The 21,639-nt window shown below is 46.0% G+C and overlaps 1 protein-coding gene across 1 annotated transcript; it reads right to left on the minus strand.

Annotated features, from left to right (window-relative positions):
- Positions 1-201: 201 nt before the first annotated feature.
- On the minus strand, positions 202-690 carry LOC147984400 (uncharacterized). The gene has a single exon (XM_087541083.1). The coding sequence runs from the start codon at positions 688-690 to the stop codon at positions 202-204; it is 489 nt and encodes a 162-aa protein (XP_087397209.1).
- Between the last annotated feature and the right edge of the window lie 20,949 nt (positions 691-21,639).

Below are 21,639 nucleotides of genomic sequence, written 5' to 3' on the forward strand. Positions count from 1 at the left end.
ACTTGGCCATTTGACTGCGGATGGGCAAGAGACGCTAAGTCTAGTCGGATGCCCTGCATCACGCAGAAACGGGCCAAGGTGCCTTTGGCAAAGTTTGTGTCATTGTCGGTGATGATGTTGTGTGGTATTCCATACCGGACGGTGATATCCACGATAAAGGTCACAGCAGTCGGACCATTCAGTTTCTTGATTGGCTTTGCTTCAATCCATGGCGACCAGCAGATGGGTCATGCCGCCACGTACTGTCTTGAATGGGCCCACCATGTCCAGCCCCCAGAGGGCAAAAGGCCAAGTGAGGGAAATGGTCTTGAGTGTAGAAGCCAGGAGGTGTTGCTTAGAGCTGAAACGTTGGCATCCGTTGCACTTCTTGACCAAGTCTTTGGCGTCATCCAAAGCAGTCGGCCTGAAGAAACCATGGCAGAAAGCTTTGGCGACAAGGGATCTGGAGGCCATGTGGTGGTCGCACTCGCCTTGGTGAATGTCTCTAAGGATTGCTTTGCCCATCTTTGGCTTGACGCAGCGTTGGAAAACGCCAAGCACGTTGCGCCCGACAAGCTCTCTGTTTACTATTGTGTATGCTGCTGCCCGGCATTGCACTTGCCATGCCAGGATATCATCGGCTGGTATTTCACGGCGCACCAGGAAGTTGAGGATGGGCTGCACCCACCATGGTGCTTCGACCATTGTCATCACGGCCACTGGTACAAGGGCAGTTGGGTTGCGAGGCGGCGGGTTGGAGTTGGCCACCGCTTGTTGTGTCGTCGAAGTCCCCGGGCCGACTGCTGCAGCCCCCGGGGCGGGTTCTGAAATCCCCAGGCCGGGTGCAACTGCCGCAGTCCCCGTGCCGCCTGCCGAAGTCCCTGGGCCGCCTGCAGCAGCCCCCGGGCCGCCTGCAGCAGCCCCCGGGCCGGGTTCTGAAGTCCTCGGGCCGGGTGCGACTGTTGCAGTCCCCGAGTCACCTGCCGAAGACCCCGGGCCGGCTGGTGCAGCCCCCGAGTCGGATTCGACTATTCCGGGAGCAGCCGGTATGAAGATGGACTCTGATTTTGGTGAAGGCTTGATAGACAGCTTGCGGAGGTACTGGAGGGAGACTCCGGCTGGTATCTCTTGGCGGGTGGAGCCGATTCATGCCAGGGCATCGAGTTTAAGTGTTACAACTCAAAGAACCAAATGTAGCAAAACAATTTAAGCAAAATATAAAGCACCCGCCTATATGGACACGCTTGAAGACTATCAACCTCATATGCTTCTCCCCCTTTTGTCAGTAAGGACCAAAAAGGTTTGAAGACATAGAGCATCTACTCGTTCCCATGAGGAGTAGGTGAAGCAGCAGGGTCGTTGGTGGTGTTTGGCGGTGCTGAAGAGCTTGGAGCAGAGTCGAAGCATGCTGAAGGAGGTGGCGGTGAAGTAGCATCGTCTTCATCCTCGATCACTCTGGCAGTCACAGTTGCAGTAGAGGAAGAGAACTCAGAGTCTTCAAGGGATGGAGTTCGTCGCAACACTGCCCTGCAAGGAGGTGTGGAGTCAAACTTGAATCGCTCAGTGAAGCCATCCTCTTGAAGATCATCTTCAGAACACATCAGCGTTAGCCCTTTCCATGTGCGGCGAGAGGTTTCATGGGCAACAAAAGCATTCTTGGTGGCAAGATTGCGAATGCGATTAACATCCACCAAGATGCTTTGCATCTGACGCTTCAGCCAGTCATGATGCCTATCCTGTTTCTGATGAAGATCCACAAGAAGCTCTCTGTCGTTGAGAACACGAGTGCGCTTCTTGGGTCGTGGAGCAGTTGTACTGTCAGTGCCTTCAGTGAGAGCAGGATGCGGTGCACGTGTAGTGCCAGCCAAAGGATACACATGAGCGACTGCTTCAACTCCTTCAATGTTTTGAGAAAAACTCAGATGCTCTGCATTCTGAAGATTTAGGGGTTCCTTGGCAGGCTCAGGATAGATGGCTTCAATCGACATATCCACATCAGGCAGAAAAATCCGATGATTGCGAGCAGATGGCTGATATGAGATAGTGGAGTGAAGTTTGATCAGCCGCATGACCCATGGGGCGTAGAACTTCAAGCCAAACAGATCAGAGCCTGATGCAGCAAGTTGGCGAATGAAGAAATCCTGTGTATTGAAGCATTTTCCATGAAGAATGTAGAAGACCAAAGTCTTCATTGCACCTTCCAGCTTGGCATGGGGAGAATGTCCTTTGATTGGCCAGAGAGTTCGCCTTATGATGTGATAAATGGTTCTTGGCAGATACTCAAGGTCTTCAACAAAGAACTCTGTGGGATAAGCAGCATCTTGGGGCAATGGCTTCATCATACTAAGCATCTGACTCATATTAGGTTCTGTCTTCTAAAAGATGCTCTCAATAGCTTCACTATGAAGCTGACAGCCATGCTCGTAGAGATCGCCAGGAGTGGGCAAACCAGTGAGCTCAATGATGTCAAAGGCTTTGGCTTCGTGATGAACGTTTCCTGTCATCCACTCCAGGACCCAAGTCTTCGGATCTCTGCTAGACCCGCGGATGTGAAGTGTGGCATAGAATTGGAGAAGCAACTCTTCATTCCAATGCTCTTGGTCAGTGATGAACGGCAGCAGTCCAACCTCTTTGAAGCAATCCAGAGCTTCTTCCAGACAGGGCAGACCAGCTATTGCTTCAATGTCAAGGCGCTTGTGTGGGAAGATGCGACCTTGGTTGTAAAGACTGCATGAGTAATAGCTTCGCTGCGGATAACTCCAGAACCGATCAGATGATATTCTTTCCCTGGAGTAGGGGTTCCTGGAGCTGTTGAAGAATGTGTTGTCTGCTCTGAAGCCATAGATATTGAAGGAGACAGGTGCTGATGCAGGACCTGGGAACCTTGGCAATCTTGGGATTGGCTTCTGTACCTGAGGCCTGTGCTTAACATGATAGTCGAACTAGGGACCGGCAGCAGACTCAGGAACAGAAGTGGCGGGATCAGTGGCTTCGCTGACTTCTGGTGCTTTTGTTGGTGAGGGCTCCACATTAGCTTCAACCATGACAGCATTAGTGGCTTCAGTGGTGTTGGTGGTGGCAGCCTCAAGATGTTCAACCTCCACTTCATGAGCTGGAGGGTCGGTCACAGTCATGTTCTCCTCGAGAACAACTTCTTTGTGAGACGGGGGTGTAGCAGCGCTTGGGGTTTCTTCTTCATCGGCTGATGCAGCCGGAATGTCTTCAGCGGCTTTAGCTTCAGACTCAGAGACTGGAGGCCTTGGTCCTTTGCGAAGCCTGCGTAACGCTGGCGACGCTTGTGGAGTTGGAGTTGGCTGGGCCTCAAAGTCATCTTCCTCTTGTGCTTGTGGGTGATCCACCCATGAAGCATCCTGTGCAATTGGCGTCAGAGGACGCCCAATGCTGATGACTTCGCTGTGCTCGAGCTGAGGAAGGAATGCACCATCTTCTACATGGTCATGTTGACCAATGTCTTCAGCAGCGATGGGATCAGCTGCTGGAAAGTCTTCAGCTTCACGAGCCTCTGTGAAAGCAGGCTCATGGATTGTCAGTTGGCGTTCAGCGTCAGGATGAACCATGGAAATGGGTTCAACTATCAAAGGCTCTGTGGGAGCAGCCCGATCTTTCTTGGTCTTCCTCTTCTTCTTGGAGGGGGCAATAGGAGAGGCTTCAGGATGTTTCCTCTTCCTGGCTTCAACCTCAGCAGTCCTTGTCTTCTTGGGCTCTGAAGCGGTTGACCAGCTTTTTGGCTTCGAGCCAGTCATTCTAGTTGGGAAGACAATGGGATCTGCTTCCTGCCTTGGTGCGTCAGGTTCAGCCATAGCGGGCTTCTTCATCTTCTTTGCGGCCATCCTAGGGTCGTTGCCAGGACGCCCAAGGGCCTTGCGCTTCTCAGCCTCATTGTAGGCTTGCACACATCTGTCAGCCAGAACCTTCATGCGCTCACGCGAACCCTGAGCTTCTGCATGTTTCTTGAGAAAGGTTTCCTTGAGCTCGTGCAGCATAATCTTGAAGTTCTTCACTTCTTGCACGCTGAGCTTGGCCATGTGCTTCTTGAACTGAGATTTCTCAAAGTCAATCTTCTGCTTCAGTTCAACAATGCGCTAGGCGATAGCTAGCTCTAAAGCAATGGCGCCATGGAAGGCGACACTGAGGCCAATGGGTAGTTGCAGATCTTCGAAGCTGATGTTTGGTGTGTCAAACCACTCATCAATGAAGTTGTGGATGATTGTTACATCAAAGAGAGGCAGATCATTGAAGATTTCTGCTTCTTCTTTGCTCTTGATGAGTTGCTCAAGAGCGTCATCTGCAAGATCTTCATCACTTGACAGATCAATGGCATCATTGCGCAGAATGGCAGCAGCTGTTAGCTCTTGGCCGGTGTGTGGCAGAGGCATCTTGACCTTCTGGGGCTTGGAGATGCGTGATAAATCTTCGGGCTGCACACTGTCTTCAGGAGGTGCAGTTGCCAGTGGCTTCGCCCGTGAGATTTTTGGTGAAGGGGCAGGCTTTGAAGCTTTAGGATTCTTCAACTTCTTTGGCTTCGGCACTGCAGGCGCTTCATCTGATTCAGCGTTAGCTGCAGGCTCATTCACTGCAGTCCCTTGAACCAAGATATGGGTGATGAGGCCTTCAAGGTTGTAGAAAGGACCGACGACATTGGGTTCTGCATCTCGTGTGCCATCAGCACTTGGAGCTGAGGGACCAGGGTTGAAGTCTAGTCCCAATGTCTTCTTGTTTTGCTTCGCTGAGTTCTGGGAAAACTGGAAGTTGCGCTTGAATAGAATGTCGTCACGACACCATAGTAGTGACGATGGGTGTGCATCAACAGGCTGTGGCCCACGGACCATGCAGGGATAGAAGCCTTGTTCAATGGCTTCATCTCTGGACCTGGGTTGAAGATTCTTGTATAGTATGTCTCCCCACGGTCTCTTGATGGCATTTTTCTCAGCATATTCCTGGGTTACAAATCGGTATTTGAACCATTGTTCTGCCCAATATCTTCGAATCCATTGGATTCGGGTCTTGCGCTGATTGTAATCCTCTTCAGGATCTGTCTTGTACAGTTCTGAGAGGTCATCTGGTAGATCTCTAGATGTTTCTCCACGATGCTTTCTGCCACCCTTCCTTGCTGATTTCTCTGAGTCCATGAACTTTAAACTGAAAGGCTTCAACACGTTCAAAGGCTTCAAAGATTTTCGCTTGCTGGACAAACAGGAACTTGCTTTGGGAGAATTTATATGATGCTGTAAGAATTCTGCAAATGAACGCAGACTATGAGAACCAAGGGATTCTCCCACGGACATGTACCTGTGACAGCATTAAGGTACGAGGGAAGGGGAAGAGGTCATATGCATTCTTAGAAGATTTTGAATATAAATCAGTTTAGAAGACATTGACCTCATCGTGCGAAGACATTCACTCATAGATAAGGAGTTGGTTTCAGATTTGTACGAATCCAGAGATCAGTACAAGTGAGGAATCTAACTACTTTGTGAAGCATAAGTGAATATACTAGGCATGTTATGATATGCAGTATGAGAGAGATCTAACTTGTGTGAATAGAAACTGCTTGTGGTAGAAAGTGACAAAGCCATAGGATCAACGGTGCCGTAAAAAGGAAGTTTTATTTACCACAATAAGAACTGCTAGACGGAGTGGAAGATGAGGCCGAGCAGTTCGATCTTCCGTGCCCTAACTTGGCGACGGAGGACACCTACGGTGACAGCGAAGAGGACGATGTCCGCGGTCGGCGTGAAGACGGCGTCGGAGAGGTTGCGGCAGCGAAGCGCTTCGTCGCCAGCGTCATCGAGGGCTAGCGGTGGTGCTAGGGTTCGTGCGAGAGTGGAAGAAGAGATAATGACCGCCGTGAAGTGTGTATTTATAGGTACAGGGATGGCACTGCGTTATTACACAGGTGCCCCTGGCGATGGGGTTTTTTCCACATCCCACGCACGCCTGGATTGTCGGGTGGTCGTTCCTACTTCTCCGGGTTTCATGTGGAGGAATGAGCATTGAAAACGGACTTAATGGTTGTCTCTGTATTTTCTGCTGACAAGGACACAGAGAAGACATTCGACAGTTTCAATAGAATGCGTATGATTTGGAGAGATAGAATTTGAGATAGAAAGCATAGAGAGGTTAGGGTCCGATCACATTCACTTAGTTCAAAAGATTCAATAAGAAGATATAGCTATAAGTGAATGCTGTAGAGGACAGAACACTAGTATATATATATATAATCAACATAGTGAAGATAATCATGAAGACATGTTGAGATTGAAGCCAACCGAATGTGAAGACATAGCAAGGTAACGCCATGAGTGAAACACTTCAAAATAGAACATTTGGTGGTGGCGTTACCCACCGTGTAGGAAGTATTAGACCCAGACACGGCGCACAATTATTGTGGCGCTCCGAAGTCAAATTCCACATTAATGTATTCACACTTAGAATGTATGTCTTCATTGATTGAAGATATACTTTACTTCGTGTGTTGCACATCTAAGTCATCAATATGCATAAGTGTTAGGATGTGTGCCTGATCATAGGACATTTGAGGATTCCAGGATATTTAGCTCACATCGTAACTTGCAAAATCTCTTCTCATCCAAGGGCTTGGTGAACATATCTGCCAATTTCTCTTCAGTGTTGACGTGTATGATATCAATATCTTCCTTCACAACATGATCTCTGAGAAAGTGATGACGAATTTCAATGTGCTTTGTCTTCGAGTGCTGAACTGGGTTGTTGGCAATCTTGACGGCACTTTCGTTGTCGCAGTAGAGTGGCACGTGCTTCAGATGAATGCCATAGTCTTTGAGCGTTTGCTTCATCCACAGAAGCTGACGCAGCAAGATCCAGCAGCAATGTATTTAGATTCAACAGTGGAGAGAGATACACAGTTTTGCTTCTTTGAAGACCAACATACAAGTGATCGTCCCAGAAAGTGACATGTGCCTGATGTAGACTTGTGATCAACTTTGTCACCAGCATAATCAGCATCCAAGAATCCAATCAGATCAAACTTTGAGCCATTTGGATACCATAATCCTAGAGTTGGGGTGTGAGCCAAATATTGAAGAATTCGCTTCACAGCTAACTGATGCGACTCCTTTGGTGCCGCTTGAAATCGAGCACACATGCAAACACTAAGCATAATATCTGGCCTAGATGCACATAGATAAAGTAAAGAACCCATCATGGAGCGGTATACCTTTTGATCGAACTCTTTACCATTGTCGTCAGGACCCAGATGATGCTTGGCTGGCATTGGCGTCGTGAAGCCTTTGCAGTCTTGCATACCGAACTTCTTCAGGCAATCTTTGACATACTTCTCTTGAGATATGAAGATGTTGTTGCGTTGCTGTCATATTTGAAGACCAAGAAAGAACTTCAGCTCTCCCATCATAGACATTTGGTATTGCTCTTGCATCATATATCCAAACTCTTCACTGTACTTCTGATTGGTGCAGCCGAAGATAATATCATCCACATATATTTGGCACACAAACAGTTCACCATCATTTGTCTTCGTGAAGAGAGTGGGGTCGAGAGAACCAGGTATGAAGACTTTGCTCTTCAGGAAGTATTTGAGTGTGTCATACCAGGCCCGAGGGGCTTGTTTGAGGCCATACAGTGCCTTGTTGAGCTTGTATACCATGTCAGGATGTTTTGGATCTTCAAAGCCAGGAGGTTGTGCAACATACACTTCTTCTTCAATCTTGCCATTGAGGAAGGCACTCTTCACATCCATTTGATAAAGAAGTATGTTGTGATGATTTGCATTGGCCAGCAGTATGCGTATGGCTTCAAGTCTAGCCATAGGAGCAAATGTTTCATCGAAGTCAATGCCTTCCACTTGAGTATATCCTTGAGCAACGAGACGAGCTTTGTTTCTGAAAACTTGACCATGCTCATCTTGCTTGTTGCGGTATATCCATTTGGTGCCTATTATGTTGTGCTTCCGAGGATCGGGACGCTTGACCAGTTCCCATACATTATTCAGCTCAAACTGTTGAAGCTCGTCTTGCATAGCTTGAATCCATTCAGGTTCCATGAAGGCTTCTTCAACTTTCTTGGGTTCTGTCATTGAGAGAAATGCGAAGTGCCCACAGAAATTTGCTAGCTGAGTTGCCCTTGAACGAGTGAGTGGACCGGGTGCATTGATGCTATCAATTATTCTTTCAATCTGCACTTCATTGGCAACGCGAGGATGTACAGGGCAAAGATTTTTCTCTTGCTGATCATTGTCGTTGTTAGAAGGAATGTCTTCACGCTGAGCATTATCTTCATGTTGATCAGGTGCTGAGATGATAAGTTCTTCTTCAGGATGAGCTTCAGAAGGTACAATTTCTCCAGTTCCCATTAGCTTGATTGATTCACTGGATGGAACTTCATCTAGCACATTTGGCAGTTGCTCTATTTGTGAACCGTTGGTCTCATCGAACCGCACATCCACTGTTTCAACCACTTTGTAATGAAAGAGATTGAAGACTCTATAGGAGTGCGAATCCTTTCCATATCCAAGCATAAAACCCTCATGTGCTTTTGGTGCAAACTTTGAGGTGTGATGTGGGTCCTTGATCCAGCACCTGGCACCAAATACTCTGAAGTAACTGACATTTGGCTTCTTGCCAGTAAGGAGCTCATAAGATGTCTTGTTCAGAAGCTTGTGAAGATAAACACGATTGATTGTATGGCATGCAGTATCAATGGCTTCAGGCTATAATTTTCTTGGAGTCTTGTATTCATCAAGCATCGTTCTGGCCATCTCAATGAGTGTTCTGTTCTTGCGTTCGACGACCCCATTCTGCTGTGGCGTGTACGGGGCTGAGAATTCATGTGTGATGCCCAAGGTATCAAGATATGTATCAAGGCCAGTGTTCTTGAATTCAGTGCCATTGTCACATCTGATATGCTTTATCTTGGCGCCATAGTTGTTCATTGCTCGATTGGCGAAGCGTCTGAAGACATCCTGCACTTCAGTCTTGTAAAGGATTATGTGCACCCAAGTATATCTAGAATAATCATCAACAATGACAAAGCCATAGAGACAAGCAGTAGTAGTAAGAGTTGAGTAATGAGTGGGACCGAAAAGATCCATGTGAAGCAGTTCGAAGGGTCGAGTAGTGGTCATGATTGTCTTCGAGGGATGTTTGGCCCTCGTCATCTTTCCTGCCTCACGGGCACCGCATAAGTGATCTTTCTTGAACTTGACGCCCTCGATGCCTATGACATGCTTCTTCTTTGCCAGGGTGTGGAGGTTCCTCATGCCAACATGCCCAAGCCTCCGATGCTAGAGCCAGCATTCTGAAGCTTTTGCTAGAAGACATACGGCAAGCTGTGGTCCTGCTGAGAAATCTACCACGTACAAATCATCTTTTCGATACCCTTCAAATACTAGAGACTTGTCAGATTCCATTAGAACAAGACAACAATATTTTCCAAATATTACGATCATGTTTATATCGCAAAGCATTGAGACAGACATTAAGTTGAAGCCAAGGGATTCAACAAGCATGACTTTATCCATGTGTTGATCCCTTGAGATTGCAACTCTACCTAGACCCAATACCTTACTTTTACCAGTGTCAGCAAATGTGATGTGGCTCTTGTCGGATGGACGTAAGGTTGAGTCCATAAGAAGGCTTGTTTTGCCAGTCATGTGATTTGTACACCCACTATCAATAATCCATTCTGAAGATGCTGGTGTCGTACCCTACAGTGCAGTTAGGGGGATAGGCTTCACGAAGAGCATTGTGAAGCAAAAACATTTGACGAACCAGTGGGTTATGAAATCTTAGATCTAGATTAGGACTAATGGGGAGAGTGTCAAGCGATTCAGGAACGAAGTACATAGTAAGACCATTCAGGCATTTGATCTTGTGCCCTACAAGATGTTTAAGGTCCCCAGCAATAGCGTCAGACGATTTTGGTTTTCTGCTGGAGACCATTCCCTACAAAAGAGAGTTAAGCTTTCTTAGCCACCCACATCTTCAAGGGTGGCTTAGAAGCAATAAGTCTAAGTGTAGCATCTGAGAACTTTGGCTTTGGAGCCCTAGCAAACAGTCTTGCAGGCGGACAATAGTACTCATAAGAATAAGCAGAATAGTTCTTGGTCTTATGAACATGGCGGTTTGATGAACCGCTCTCATATTCATATGCCTGAGTATGGTTTCCCAGCAAAACATTTGCGTTAGTGCGACTCAGGTGAGTCCTCTGTCTGTATGAAGCCTTTGGACCGTATGAAGCCTTTGGTCTGAGGTTTGTCTTCTTCACGTGAGGTGTCATGATGACATTCACAGGAAGATTCTCCAGACACCTTTTCGGAACCCAGATCTTCTTCATAGGCGGTCCATTCCTGTAGTTAGTACCAATGTACCTGGCAAACACTTCACCATTCTGATTCTTAAACAGTTTATACTTTCCATCAAGGGATTCATCAATGATAATGGGGTTAGCACAAGTGAAGCCAGATAGATTGGATGGATGTGTTGAAGGTTCCTTTGCAGCAACCCACATGGTTTTAGGGTACTGCTTAGGTTTCCAGTAAGAGCCATCAGCATTCATTTTCCTTACGAACCCAACACCCTCTTTCCTCGGGTTTCGGTTCAGAATCTGCTTTTTGAGGACATCACATAGTGTCTGATGCCCTTTAAGACTTTTGTACATCCCTATTTCAAGCAATGTCTTCAACCTAGCATTCTCATCAGCAATAGCAGTGGTATCCTCAGCAGAGGGGTTAGTTACCACATCAACAGTTGAAGATATTGCAACAGTAGTAGCAGTAGAACATTCAGCAACAGAAGTAGCATTATCATGCTCAATGCCTTTAAGACATGGTGGTTCAAATCCTTCCTGAGCAGAACTGATCTGTTTGGCGCGAAGTGACTCGTTTTCCTTTTGAAGATCTTCATGAGCCGCTCTCAATTTCTCGAGATCTTGCTTCCTTTGAACATAATCATAGGAAAGCTTTTCATGAGTTGTTGAGAGAGTTTCGTGACGACTTTGAAGTACCTGATACTTAACGTGAAGATTTTTTATGTCTTCAATTAAGGATTCAGATCGAGTCATTTCAGCACCTAACAGATCATCGCTTCTGTCTAACAGTTTTTGAATATGTTCCATAGCTTTCTGTTGTTCAGTTGCAATTTTAGCAAGTGTTTTGTAGCTGGGTTTTGAACCACAATCAGAGTCATCGTCACTAGATGTTTGATAGTGAGTAGTGCGTGTGTTTACCTTGGCATCGCGTGCCATGAAGCAGTAGGTAGAAGCAGAGTAGTCCTTGTCATTTGCATCGGTGTCGGTGATGAAGTCATTGTCTTCAGTGTTGAAGATGGACTTGGCAACGTATGCTGTAGCCAGACTTGCGACGCCTGAATCGGACTCCTCCTCAGACTCCACCTCCGCCTCCTCAGAAGCGGACTCCTCCTCTGAATCCATTTCCTTGCCAACAAACGCACGTGCCTTGCCAGATGAGCTCATCTTGTGTGATGAAGACTTTGAGGAAGACTTGGAAGAAGACTTTGAGTATTTCTTCTTCTTCTTGTCGTCAGAGTCATATTCCTTGCTCTTCTTCTTCTTTTTGTTCTCATTGTCCCACTGTGGACACTAAGAGATGAAGTGGCCAGGTTTCTTGCACTTGTGACATGTTTTCTTCTTGTAGTCGTGAGCAGAAGCTTCATCATTCCTTGAGCTTGATCGGCAAGACTTTCTGAAGCCTTTCTTCTTGGTGAATTTTTGGAACTTCTTGACAAGCATAGCAAGTTCCCTTCCAATGTCTTCAGGATCATCAGAACTGCTGTCAGATTCTTCTTCAGATGAGGAGACAGCTTTTGCCTTCAAGGCACGAGTTCGCCCATAGTTTGGACCATAGATATCTCTTTTCTCAGAAAGCTGAAACTCATGTGTGTTGAGCCTCTCAAGTATGTCAGACGGCTCGAGTGTCTTGAAATCAGGACGTTCTTGAATCATCAGGGCTAGGGTGTCAAATGAACTGTCAAGTGATCTCAGTAGTGTCTTGACGACTTCATGTTTGGTGATCTCAGTAGCGCCGAGGGCTTGAAGCTCATTTGTGATGTCAGTGAGTCGGTCAAATGTGAGCTGGACATTCTCATTGTCATTTCGCTTGAAGAGGTTGCGAAGGACACTGATTCTCTGATCTCTCTGGGTTGAGACGCCTTCATTGACCTTGGAGAGCCAGTCCCAGACCAGCTTAGATGTTTCCAAAGCACTCACACGGCCATACTGTCCTTTGGTCAGATGACCACATATGATATTCTTGGCAGTAGAGTCCAGTTGAACGAACTTCTTGACATCAGCAGCAGTGACACCTTCTCCAGCCTTGGGAACGCCGTTCATGACGACATACCATAGGTCGACGTCAATGGCTTCAAGATGCATGCGCATCTTATTCTTCCAATAGGGATATTCAGTTCCATCGAAGACGGGGCACGCAGCGGAGACTTTAATTATCCCTGCAGTCGACATAGCTAAAACTCCAGGTGGTTAAACCGAATCACATAGAACAAGGGAGCACCCTGCTCTAATACCAATTGAAAGTGAGTTATATCGACTAGAGGGGGGTGAATAGGCAATTTTTATGAAAGTCTTCAAAACATGGATGTTATGAAGACAAATGATAGAAATAAACCTATTACCCTGCAGCGGAGGGTAGACTACACTAGGCAAGCCATAGTCAAGTATTCAATAGAGTGAAAGCACAATGACTAATAGCAGCAATGTAGTAAGGATCAGGTAGGAAGATATTGTGAAGCCACACAGAACACGCAGTCACTCAGTGAAGACAAAAGATAGTGCGAACATACAATGACTTCACCAGGAGTAACAGTAAGTAAAGGGAAGGGAAGATGAAACCAGTGACTCGCTGAAGACAATGATTTTTTGGACCAGTTCCAGTTGCTGTGACAACTGTACGTCTGGTTAGGGCGGCTAGGTATTTAAACCTTAGGACACACAGTCCCGGACACCCAGTCCTGAACACGCAGCTCAGGACACCCAGTCCTCACCGTATTCCCCTTGAGCTAAGGTCACACAGACCTCGCCCAATCACTCTGGTAAGTCTTCAAGGTAGACTCCCAAACCTTCACAGACTTCGTTCACCAGCAATCCACAATGTCTCTTGGATGCTCAGAACACGACGCCTAACCGGCTGGAGGATGCACAGTCCTCAAGTGTAATAAGTCTTCAGATCACACAGACAAGAAGACTTAAGTGATGCCTAATTCTCTTTGGCTCTGGGTGGTTAGGGCTTTATCCTTGCAAGGAATTCTCTCTCAAAGGCTTCGAGGTGGGTTGCTCTCAAATGACAAAAGTCATACTCTGCATCTGAGCAGCCAGCCGTTTATGGTTGTACGGGGTGGGCTATTTATAGCCACTTGGCAACCCGACCTGATTTGTCTGAAATGACCCTGGGTCACTAAGGAACTGACACGTGTTCCAACGGTCAGATTTCAAACTCACACGGCAACTTTACTTGGGCTTCAAGCAAAGCTGACTTGCCCGACTTTGGACAAGATTAGTCTTCACTTGAAGACATAGGTTTTGTTTAAGCATCACTTCAGTCATTCTGACTGGTTCTCTTGGACCCCACTTAACAGTACAGTGGTTCCTATGACTCAACACAGAAGAAAATGAACTACGAAAGATCTAAGTCTTCGAGCTCCATAGGCTTCATGTGGTGTCTTCTCTTGTCATAGTCTTCAATGTGAATATCTTCATATACCACCTTTGACTTCAATGCCTTCATACATTTTTAGGGGTCATCTCTGGTAGGAAAACCGAATCAATGAGGGACTTCTACCTGTGTTATCCTGCAATTCTCACAAACACGTTAGTCCCTCAACTAGGTTTGTCGTCAATTCTCCAAAACCAACTAGGGGTGGCACTAGATGCACTTACAGAAAGAAAAGAAAACACCACTTCAAGGTAATGTAATGAACTAATTATTTATTTATATTGGTGTTAAACCTACTGTATTCCAACTTCTCTATGGTTTATAAACTATTTTACTAGCCATAGATTCATTAAAATAAGCAAACAACACACGAAAAACAGAATCTGTCAAAAACAGAACAGTGTGTAGTAATCTGTAGCTAACGCAAGATCCGGAACCCCAAAAATTATAAAATAAATCGCTTTACGTGAGGAATTTATCTATTAATCATCTGCAAAAAGAATTAACTAAATAGCACTTTCCAAATAAAAATGGCAGCAATCCTCGTGAGTGCTAAAGTTTCTGTTTGTTACAGCAATATTACAAAGACTTTCCGCAAGTCTTCCCAATGGTTCTACTTGGCACAAACACTAATGAAACACAAAAAACACAACCAAAACAGAGGCTAGATAAATTATTTATTACTAAACAGGAGCAAAAAAGCAAGTAATAAAAATAAAATTGGGTTGCCTCCCAACAAGCGCTATCGTTTAATGCCCCTACCTAGGCATAAAAGCAAGGATAGATCTAGGTATTGCCATCTTTGGAAGGCAATCCGTACGTGGCTCTCATAATAGACTCATAAGGTAATTTTATTTTCTTTCGAGGAAAGTGTTCCATGCCTTTCCTTAACGGAAATTGGAATCTAATATTTCCTTCCTTCATATCAATAATTGCACCAATCGTTCTAAGGAAAGGTCTACCAAGAATAGTAGGACATGAAGGATTGCAATCTATGTCAAGAACAATAAAATCTACAGGCACATAGTTCCTATTTGCAACAATAAGAACATCATTAATTCTTCCCATAGGTTTCTTAATGGTGGAATCCGCAAGGTGCAAGTTTAAAGAGCAATCATCAAAATCACGGAAACCTAGCAAATCACACAAAGTCTTTGGAATCGTGGAAACACTAGCACCCAAATCACACAAAGCATAGCATTCATGATCTTTAATTTTAATTTTAATAGTATGTTCCCACTCATAATAAAGTTTTCTAGGGATAGAAACTCCCAACTCAAGTTTTTTGTTCATAAGATTGCATCAAAGTATCAATGATATGTTTAGTGAAAGCTTTATTTTGACTATAAGCATGAGGAGAATTTAGCACGGATTGCAACAAGGAAATACAATTTATCAAAGAGCAATTATCATAATTAAATTCCTTGAAATCCAAAATAGTGGGTTCATTAATATTTAAAGTTTTGACTTCTTCAACCCCACTTTTAACAATTTTAGCATCAAGATCTAAAGACTCTGAATTCTTGGAACACCGTCTAGGTAAAGGTGGATCATATTCAGTCCCATCATTATCAAGATTCATATTACAAAACAAAGATTTAATAGGAGACACATCAATAACTTTTAGATCTTCATCTTTATTATCATGGAAACTAGAAGAACACGCTTTTATAAAACAATCTTTCTTAGCACGCATCCTAGCGGTTCCTTCTTTGCACTCATCAATGGAAATTCTCATGGCTTTTAGAGACTCATTGATATCATGCTTAGGTGGAATAGATCTAAGTTTCAAAGAATCAATATCAAGAGAAATTCTTTCAGCGTTCCTAGCCAACTCATCAATCTTAAGCAATTTTTCTTCAATCAAAGCAAAGAAATTCTTTTGTGAAGTAATAAATTCTTTAATATTAGATTCAAATCAGAGGGCATCTTATTATAATTTCCATAAGAACTGTTGTAGGAACTACCATAATTTTTAGAGGAATTACTAGGATACGGCCTACGATTAAAATTTCCTCTATACGCGTTGTTACCAAAATTATTCCTACCAATAAAATTCACATCCATAGATTCACTATTATTCTCAATCAAAGTAGACAAAGGCATATCATTAGGATAAGAAGAAACACTTTTATTAGCAAATAATTTCATAAGTTCATCCACCTTTCCACTCAATACATTAATTTCTTCTATCGCATGCACTTTTTTATTAGTAGATCTTTCAGTGTGCCATTGAGAGTAATTAACCATAATATTATCTAGGAGTTTAGTAGCTTCTCCTAAAGTGATTTCCACAAAAGTGCCTCCCGCGTCCGAATCTAAAAGATTTCTAGAAGCAAAATTCAATCCGGCATAAGAATTTTGTATAATCATCCACAAATTCAAACCATGTGTAGGGCAATTACGTATCATTAATTTCATCCTCTCCCAAGCTTGTGCAACATGTTCATGATCAAGTTGCTTAAAATTCATAATATCGTTCCTAAGAGAGATGATCTTAGCGGGAGGAAAATACTTAGAGATAAAAGCATCTTTGCACTTATTCTACGAATCAATACTATTTTTAGGCAAAGACAAAAACCAAGCTTTAGCACGATCTCTAAGAGAAAAAGGAAATAGCTTCAATTTAACAATATCATTGTCCACATCTTTCTTCTTTTGCATATCACACAAATCAATGAAGCTATTTAGATGGGTAGCGGCATCTTCACTAGGAAGGCCGGTGAATTGATCTTTCATGACAAGATTCAACAAAGCAACATTAATTTCACAAGATTCAGCATCGGTAAGAGGAGCAATCGGAGTGCTAAGGAAATGATTGTTGTTGGTATTGGTAAAGTCACACAATTTAGTGTTATCTTGAGCCATTGTGACAAGCAAGCAATCCAACACACGAGCAAACAAGAGATGGGCAAAAAGCGGCAAATAGAGAAAGAGAGGGAGGACGGAGAGAGAGGGTGAATAAAACGACAAGGGTGAAGTGGGGGAGAGGAAAACGAGAGGCAAATGGCAAATAATGAAATGCGGGAGATATGGTTTTGTGATGGTACTTGGTATGTTGACTTTTGCGTAGACCTCCCCAGCAACGGCGCCAGAAATCCTTCTTGCTACCTCTTGATCACTTGCGTTAGTTTTCCCTCGAAGAGGAAAGGGTGATGCAGCAAAGTAGCATAAGTATTTCACTCAGTTTTTTAGAACCAAGGTATCAATCCGGTAGGAAGCCACACACGAGTCCCTCGCACCTACTCAAACAAATAAATCCTCGCAACCAACGCGATAAGGGGTTGTCAATCCCTACACGGTCACTTACGAGAGTGAGATCTGATAGATATGATAAGATAATATTTTTGGTATTTTTAGGATAAAGATGCAAAGTAAAATAAAAGGCAATAAAAATAACAAAGTGTTGGAAGATTAATATGATGGAAGATAGACCCGGGGGCCATAGCTTTCACTAGTGGCTTCTCTCGAGAGCATAAGTATTCACGGTGGGTAAACAATTTACTGTTGAGCAATTGACAGAATTGAGCATAGTTATGAGAATATCTAGGTATGATCATGTATATAGGCATCACGTCCGAGACAAGTAGACCGACTCCTGCCTGCATCTACTACTATTACTCCACACATCGACCGCTATCCAGCATGCATCTAGAGTATTAAGTTCAAGAGAACAGAGTAACGCTTTAAGCAAGATGACATGATGTAGAGGGATAAAGTCATGCAATATGATGAAAACCCCATCTTGTTATCCTCGATGGCAACAATACAATACGTGCCTTGCTGCCCCTACTATCACTGGGAAAGGACACCGTAAGATTGAACCCAAAGCTAAGCACTTCTCCCATTGCAAGAAAGATCAATCTAGTAGGCCAAACCAAACTGATAATTCGAAGAGACTTGCAAAGATAATCAATCATACATAAAAGAATTCAGAGAAGATTCAAATATTGTTCATAGATAAACTTGATCATAAACCCACAATTCATCGATCTCAACAAACACACCGCAAAAGAAGATTACATCGAGTAGATCTCCACAAGAGAGGGGGAACTTTGTATTGAGATCCAAAAAGAGAGAAGAAGCCATCTAGCTAATAACCATGGACCCGTAGGTCTGAAGTAAACTACTCACACTTAATCGGAGGGGCTATGGTGTTGATGTAGAAGCCCTTCGTGATCGATGCCCCCTCCGGCGGAGCTCCCGAACAGGCCCCAAGATGGGATCTCGTGGATACAGAAAGTTACGGCGGGGGAATTAGGGTTTTGGCTCCGTATCTAGTAGTTTGGGGGTATGTAGGTATATATACGAGGAAGGAGTACGTTGGTGGAGCAATAGGGGTCCCACGAGGGTGGAGGCGCCCCCGCTACCTCGTGATCTCCTCGTTGATGTCTTAACGTAGGGTCCAAGTCCTTTGGATCATGTTCATTACGAAAATCACATTCCCGAAGGTTTCATTCCGTTTGGACTCTATTTGATATTCTTTTTCTGCGAAACCCTAAAATAGGCAAAAAAACAGCAATTCTGGGCTGGGCCTCCGGTTAATAGGTTAGTCCCAAAAATAATATAAAAGTGTATAATAAAGCGCAATAATGTCTAAAATAGAATATAATATAGCATGGAACAATAAAAAATTATAGATACATTGGAGACGTATCATAGAGGAACATGGGCTCCTTAGCAGCCGGAGCCGCCAGGACAGGCGGCATAATCAGCATTTTGTTGAGCTGGAGGAAGGCCTCGTTCGCCTTGTCATTCCACTCGAAGTGAGTGGTTTTCTTCATCAACTGGTATAGTGGAAGAGCCTTCTCGCCCAGCCGACTAATGAAGCAGCTGATGGACGCCAAGCAGCCGGTGAACTTCTGGACGTCTCATAGTCGGGTGGGTCTCTCCATCCGCTCGATGGCCTTAATCTTCACAGGGTTGCACTCGATGCTGTGTTCTGAGACAAGGAAGCCAAGGAGCTGGCCGGCTGGAACTCCGAAGACACACTTTTCTGGGTTGAGCTTGATTTGAAAACGACGCAGATTGCCAAAGGTCTCCTTGAGATCTTCCACAAGGGTGCCATGCTTCTCCGTCTTCACCACAATATCATCTATGTAGACGTGGTCATTTCTGCTGAGTTGCTTGAGGAGGCACTTCTACATGCAACGCTGCAAATTGGCACCAGCATTCCTCAAGCCGAATGTCATGGTCAGGTAGAAGAAGGCTCTAAATGGTGTGATGAAGGCGGTCTTTAGCCGATCGGCCGGGTTCTGCTTGATCTGGTGGTAGCCGGAATAGGCATCAAGGAAAGACAGCAGCTCGCATCCGGCTGTGGAGTCTATCACTTGATCAATTCGAGGTAGAGCAAATGGATCTTTGGGGCAGGCTTTGTTAAGGCTGGTGTAGTCAATGCACATGCGCCACTTGTTATTCTTCTTCAGTACAAGGATTGGGTTGGCAAGCCATTCTGCAAAGAACAATTCCATAATGAAGTTGGCTGCTAGGAGTCAAGTTATCTCTTCACCAAAAATTCTTCTTTTTTCTTCTAACAGGCGGCCGAGAGGCTATTTGACTGGTTTTGCATCAGATCTGATATGTAACTTGTGCTCGGCAAAATCCGTCGGAACACCCGGCATGTCCTTCGGAGACCATGCGAAGATGTCCCGATTCTCATGGAGGAAATCCGTCGGAACACCCGGCATATCACTTGCTATCGAGGTTGGTCCCCACGATATCGTGCCTCTCCGGGTGGTCGGGGTTAAAAGGGACCTTCTTTGTTTTTTGGCCGGCTGGAAAGAACCCGAGGCATCCGACTCCTTGGGGTCCAGTGACAGGTCCAGCTGCTTGCTGGCCATGGCCACACCTGGTCAAGGAGCTTCTTCTCAGGTGCAATTACGAGGGACTCGGCCAGCCGGCTGCTAGCAGTAACACAGGCGGCCGACTTCTTGTAGTCGCCAGCTATGGTGATAATGCCCTTGGTACCCGACATCTTCATCTTGAGGTAGGAATAGTGTGGCACTGCCATGAACTTGGTTAGAGCTGGATGGCCTAGGAGCGCATGGTAAGGGATCTCTAGGTCAACCACCTCAAACCAAACTGGTTCTTGGCAGAAGTGATCTTTGTCTCTGAAGAGGACATCTATCTTGATCTTGCCGATTGGTGAGTAGGAAAGGCTAGGTACAATGCCATGGAAAACAGTCCGACTGGGCTGGAGTTGTCTTTCTTTGATGTGCAGTTTCTCCATGGTGTCACGGTAGAGGATGTTGATGCTGCTGCCGCCATCTATCAGAACTCGGGGAAAACGAGTAGCTCACCTATCTGTTGAAAAGGTGGCATCCAATACCAAGGCATAGGAACCCGGAGAAGGCATCACTTCTGGTTGGTCTGCGCGGCTCCAGCTGATGGGCTTCTCGGACCATTGCATGAATTCTGGTGCTTCTGAAGTGACAGCATTCACCTCACGATGCTGTTGACGCCGACTGTGCCTATCGTCAGCCACACTGGTGAAGATGACATAGGCCCCGTGTTCTTCAAGGAATTCATTTTGGATGGCGGCAACAGGGCGGACCGCCGGCTGCGGAGGAGGCGGAGCCGGCTGGCCAACAGGTGGAAGTGGCAGTCCTTTGCCCATGGCGATTCGGGTGAGCCAGTGGCACTTCCGGATGGTGTGTTTGGATGGCTTCGCACCGCTGTGGAACTTGCAGGGAACATCAAGGGTCTACTCATAGGAGAAGGCGAGCAACCAAGCAGGCTTGCCACCCTTCTGACGCTTGGGGCCAGGCTGACCCTCCGGCTGCTACTCTTCAACTGTTGCCACTTGCCGGCTGGTGGAAGCCGGCTGCGGGGCCTTGCGCTTGTTGTCATTCTGCTTCTGGCGCCGACTGTTATCACCAGCCGGCGTCTGAGGAGCTGGAGGGAGCACTTTCCCAGACACGTCCACTCAGAGCTCTGACTTCATGGAGGAGTCGGCGGTGGCATACTTGTCTGCTATGATCAGCAGTTCATCGAGTGTAGCCAGCTTGTCGAAGAAGAGTCGATGTTTGAGTAGGGTGCCCTCTCGGCACCCGGCATTGAAGTATTCTATGTCTTGCACCTCATGCACCCACTCGTAGGAGTTGCGTAGTTTGGCCCACCGCGTCAAGTAGTCGCGGGTTGACTTGGTGGGGCCTTGGATGCAAATGGAGAGCTAGCAAGGCTTGGGCAGCCGCTTGTAGGTGCTGGTGAAGTTGCAGATGAAGAATTCGGTGAAATCCACCTAGCTGTTGACGTTGTAGGGCTTGAGACTGTTAAACCATGTTCGGGCTATGCCTTGGAGCATGAGGGGAACATACTTCACGGCAACACGCTTGTTGCCGTTTGCTATGTTGACGGCGGTGGAGTAGTTAACCAGCCAATCTTCCGGCTTCACGGAGGCGTTGGACTTGGGAGTGTCTCGAGTGAGCGAGAACCCTTTGGGGAAGGGCTTGTCCCGAATGCGGGGGCCGAAACAAGGCGGGCCGATTGCATCTTCTTCTTCATGCACCAGGGATCGAGCCAGGCGGCCGATCCGGTGGCGGGCGTCGTTTTCTCCAATTCCCTCATGGCGGCCTAGCCGGTCTCCATGAATTGGGTGATCAACAGCCGGCAGGAAGACGTGCCTCTCCCTGCGAGGGGGAGGCGGACGATCACCCTGCTGTTCGACTACTCGAGGGGGGTCGTCTTGGTCGCGCTCGATGGTGATGCGAGTCCAGCTGCGGTTAGCAGCCGGCTCTGGGTCTCTTCAGTCGCGGGCACCGCCTGTTGGCGTCCGGGAGGTCGCGTTGTGTTCTCCGCGGGGGGAGGTTCTCGGCGTGCAGGCCGTGTTCCACCACGTGGCGGTCAGCTTCTTGCTGTGCGGCCGCGTCGAGGAGCTACTGAACGCGCTCCATCATGCAGCGTCGGTCGTCACCCTCCAGGTGATCCAGTTCGTCTGCTACCGCCTGGGCAGCACATAGATT

Source organism: Triticum urartu, chromosome 2A, assembly GCF_056163025.1.
Source record: "Triticum urartu cultivar PI428250 chromosome 2A, HENAU_Tu73, whole genome shotgun sequence".
NCBI classification, from domain to species: domain Eukaryota; kingdom Viridiplantae; phylum Streptophyta; class Magnoliopsida; order Poales; family Poaceae; genus Triticum; species Triticum urartu.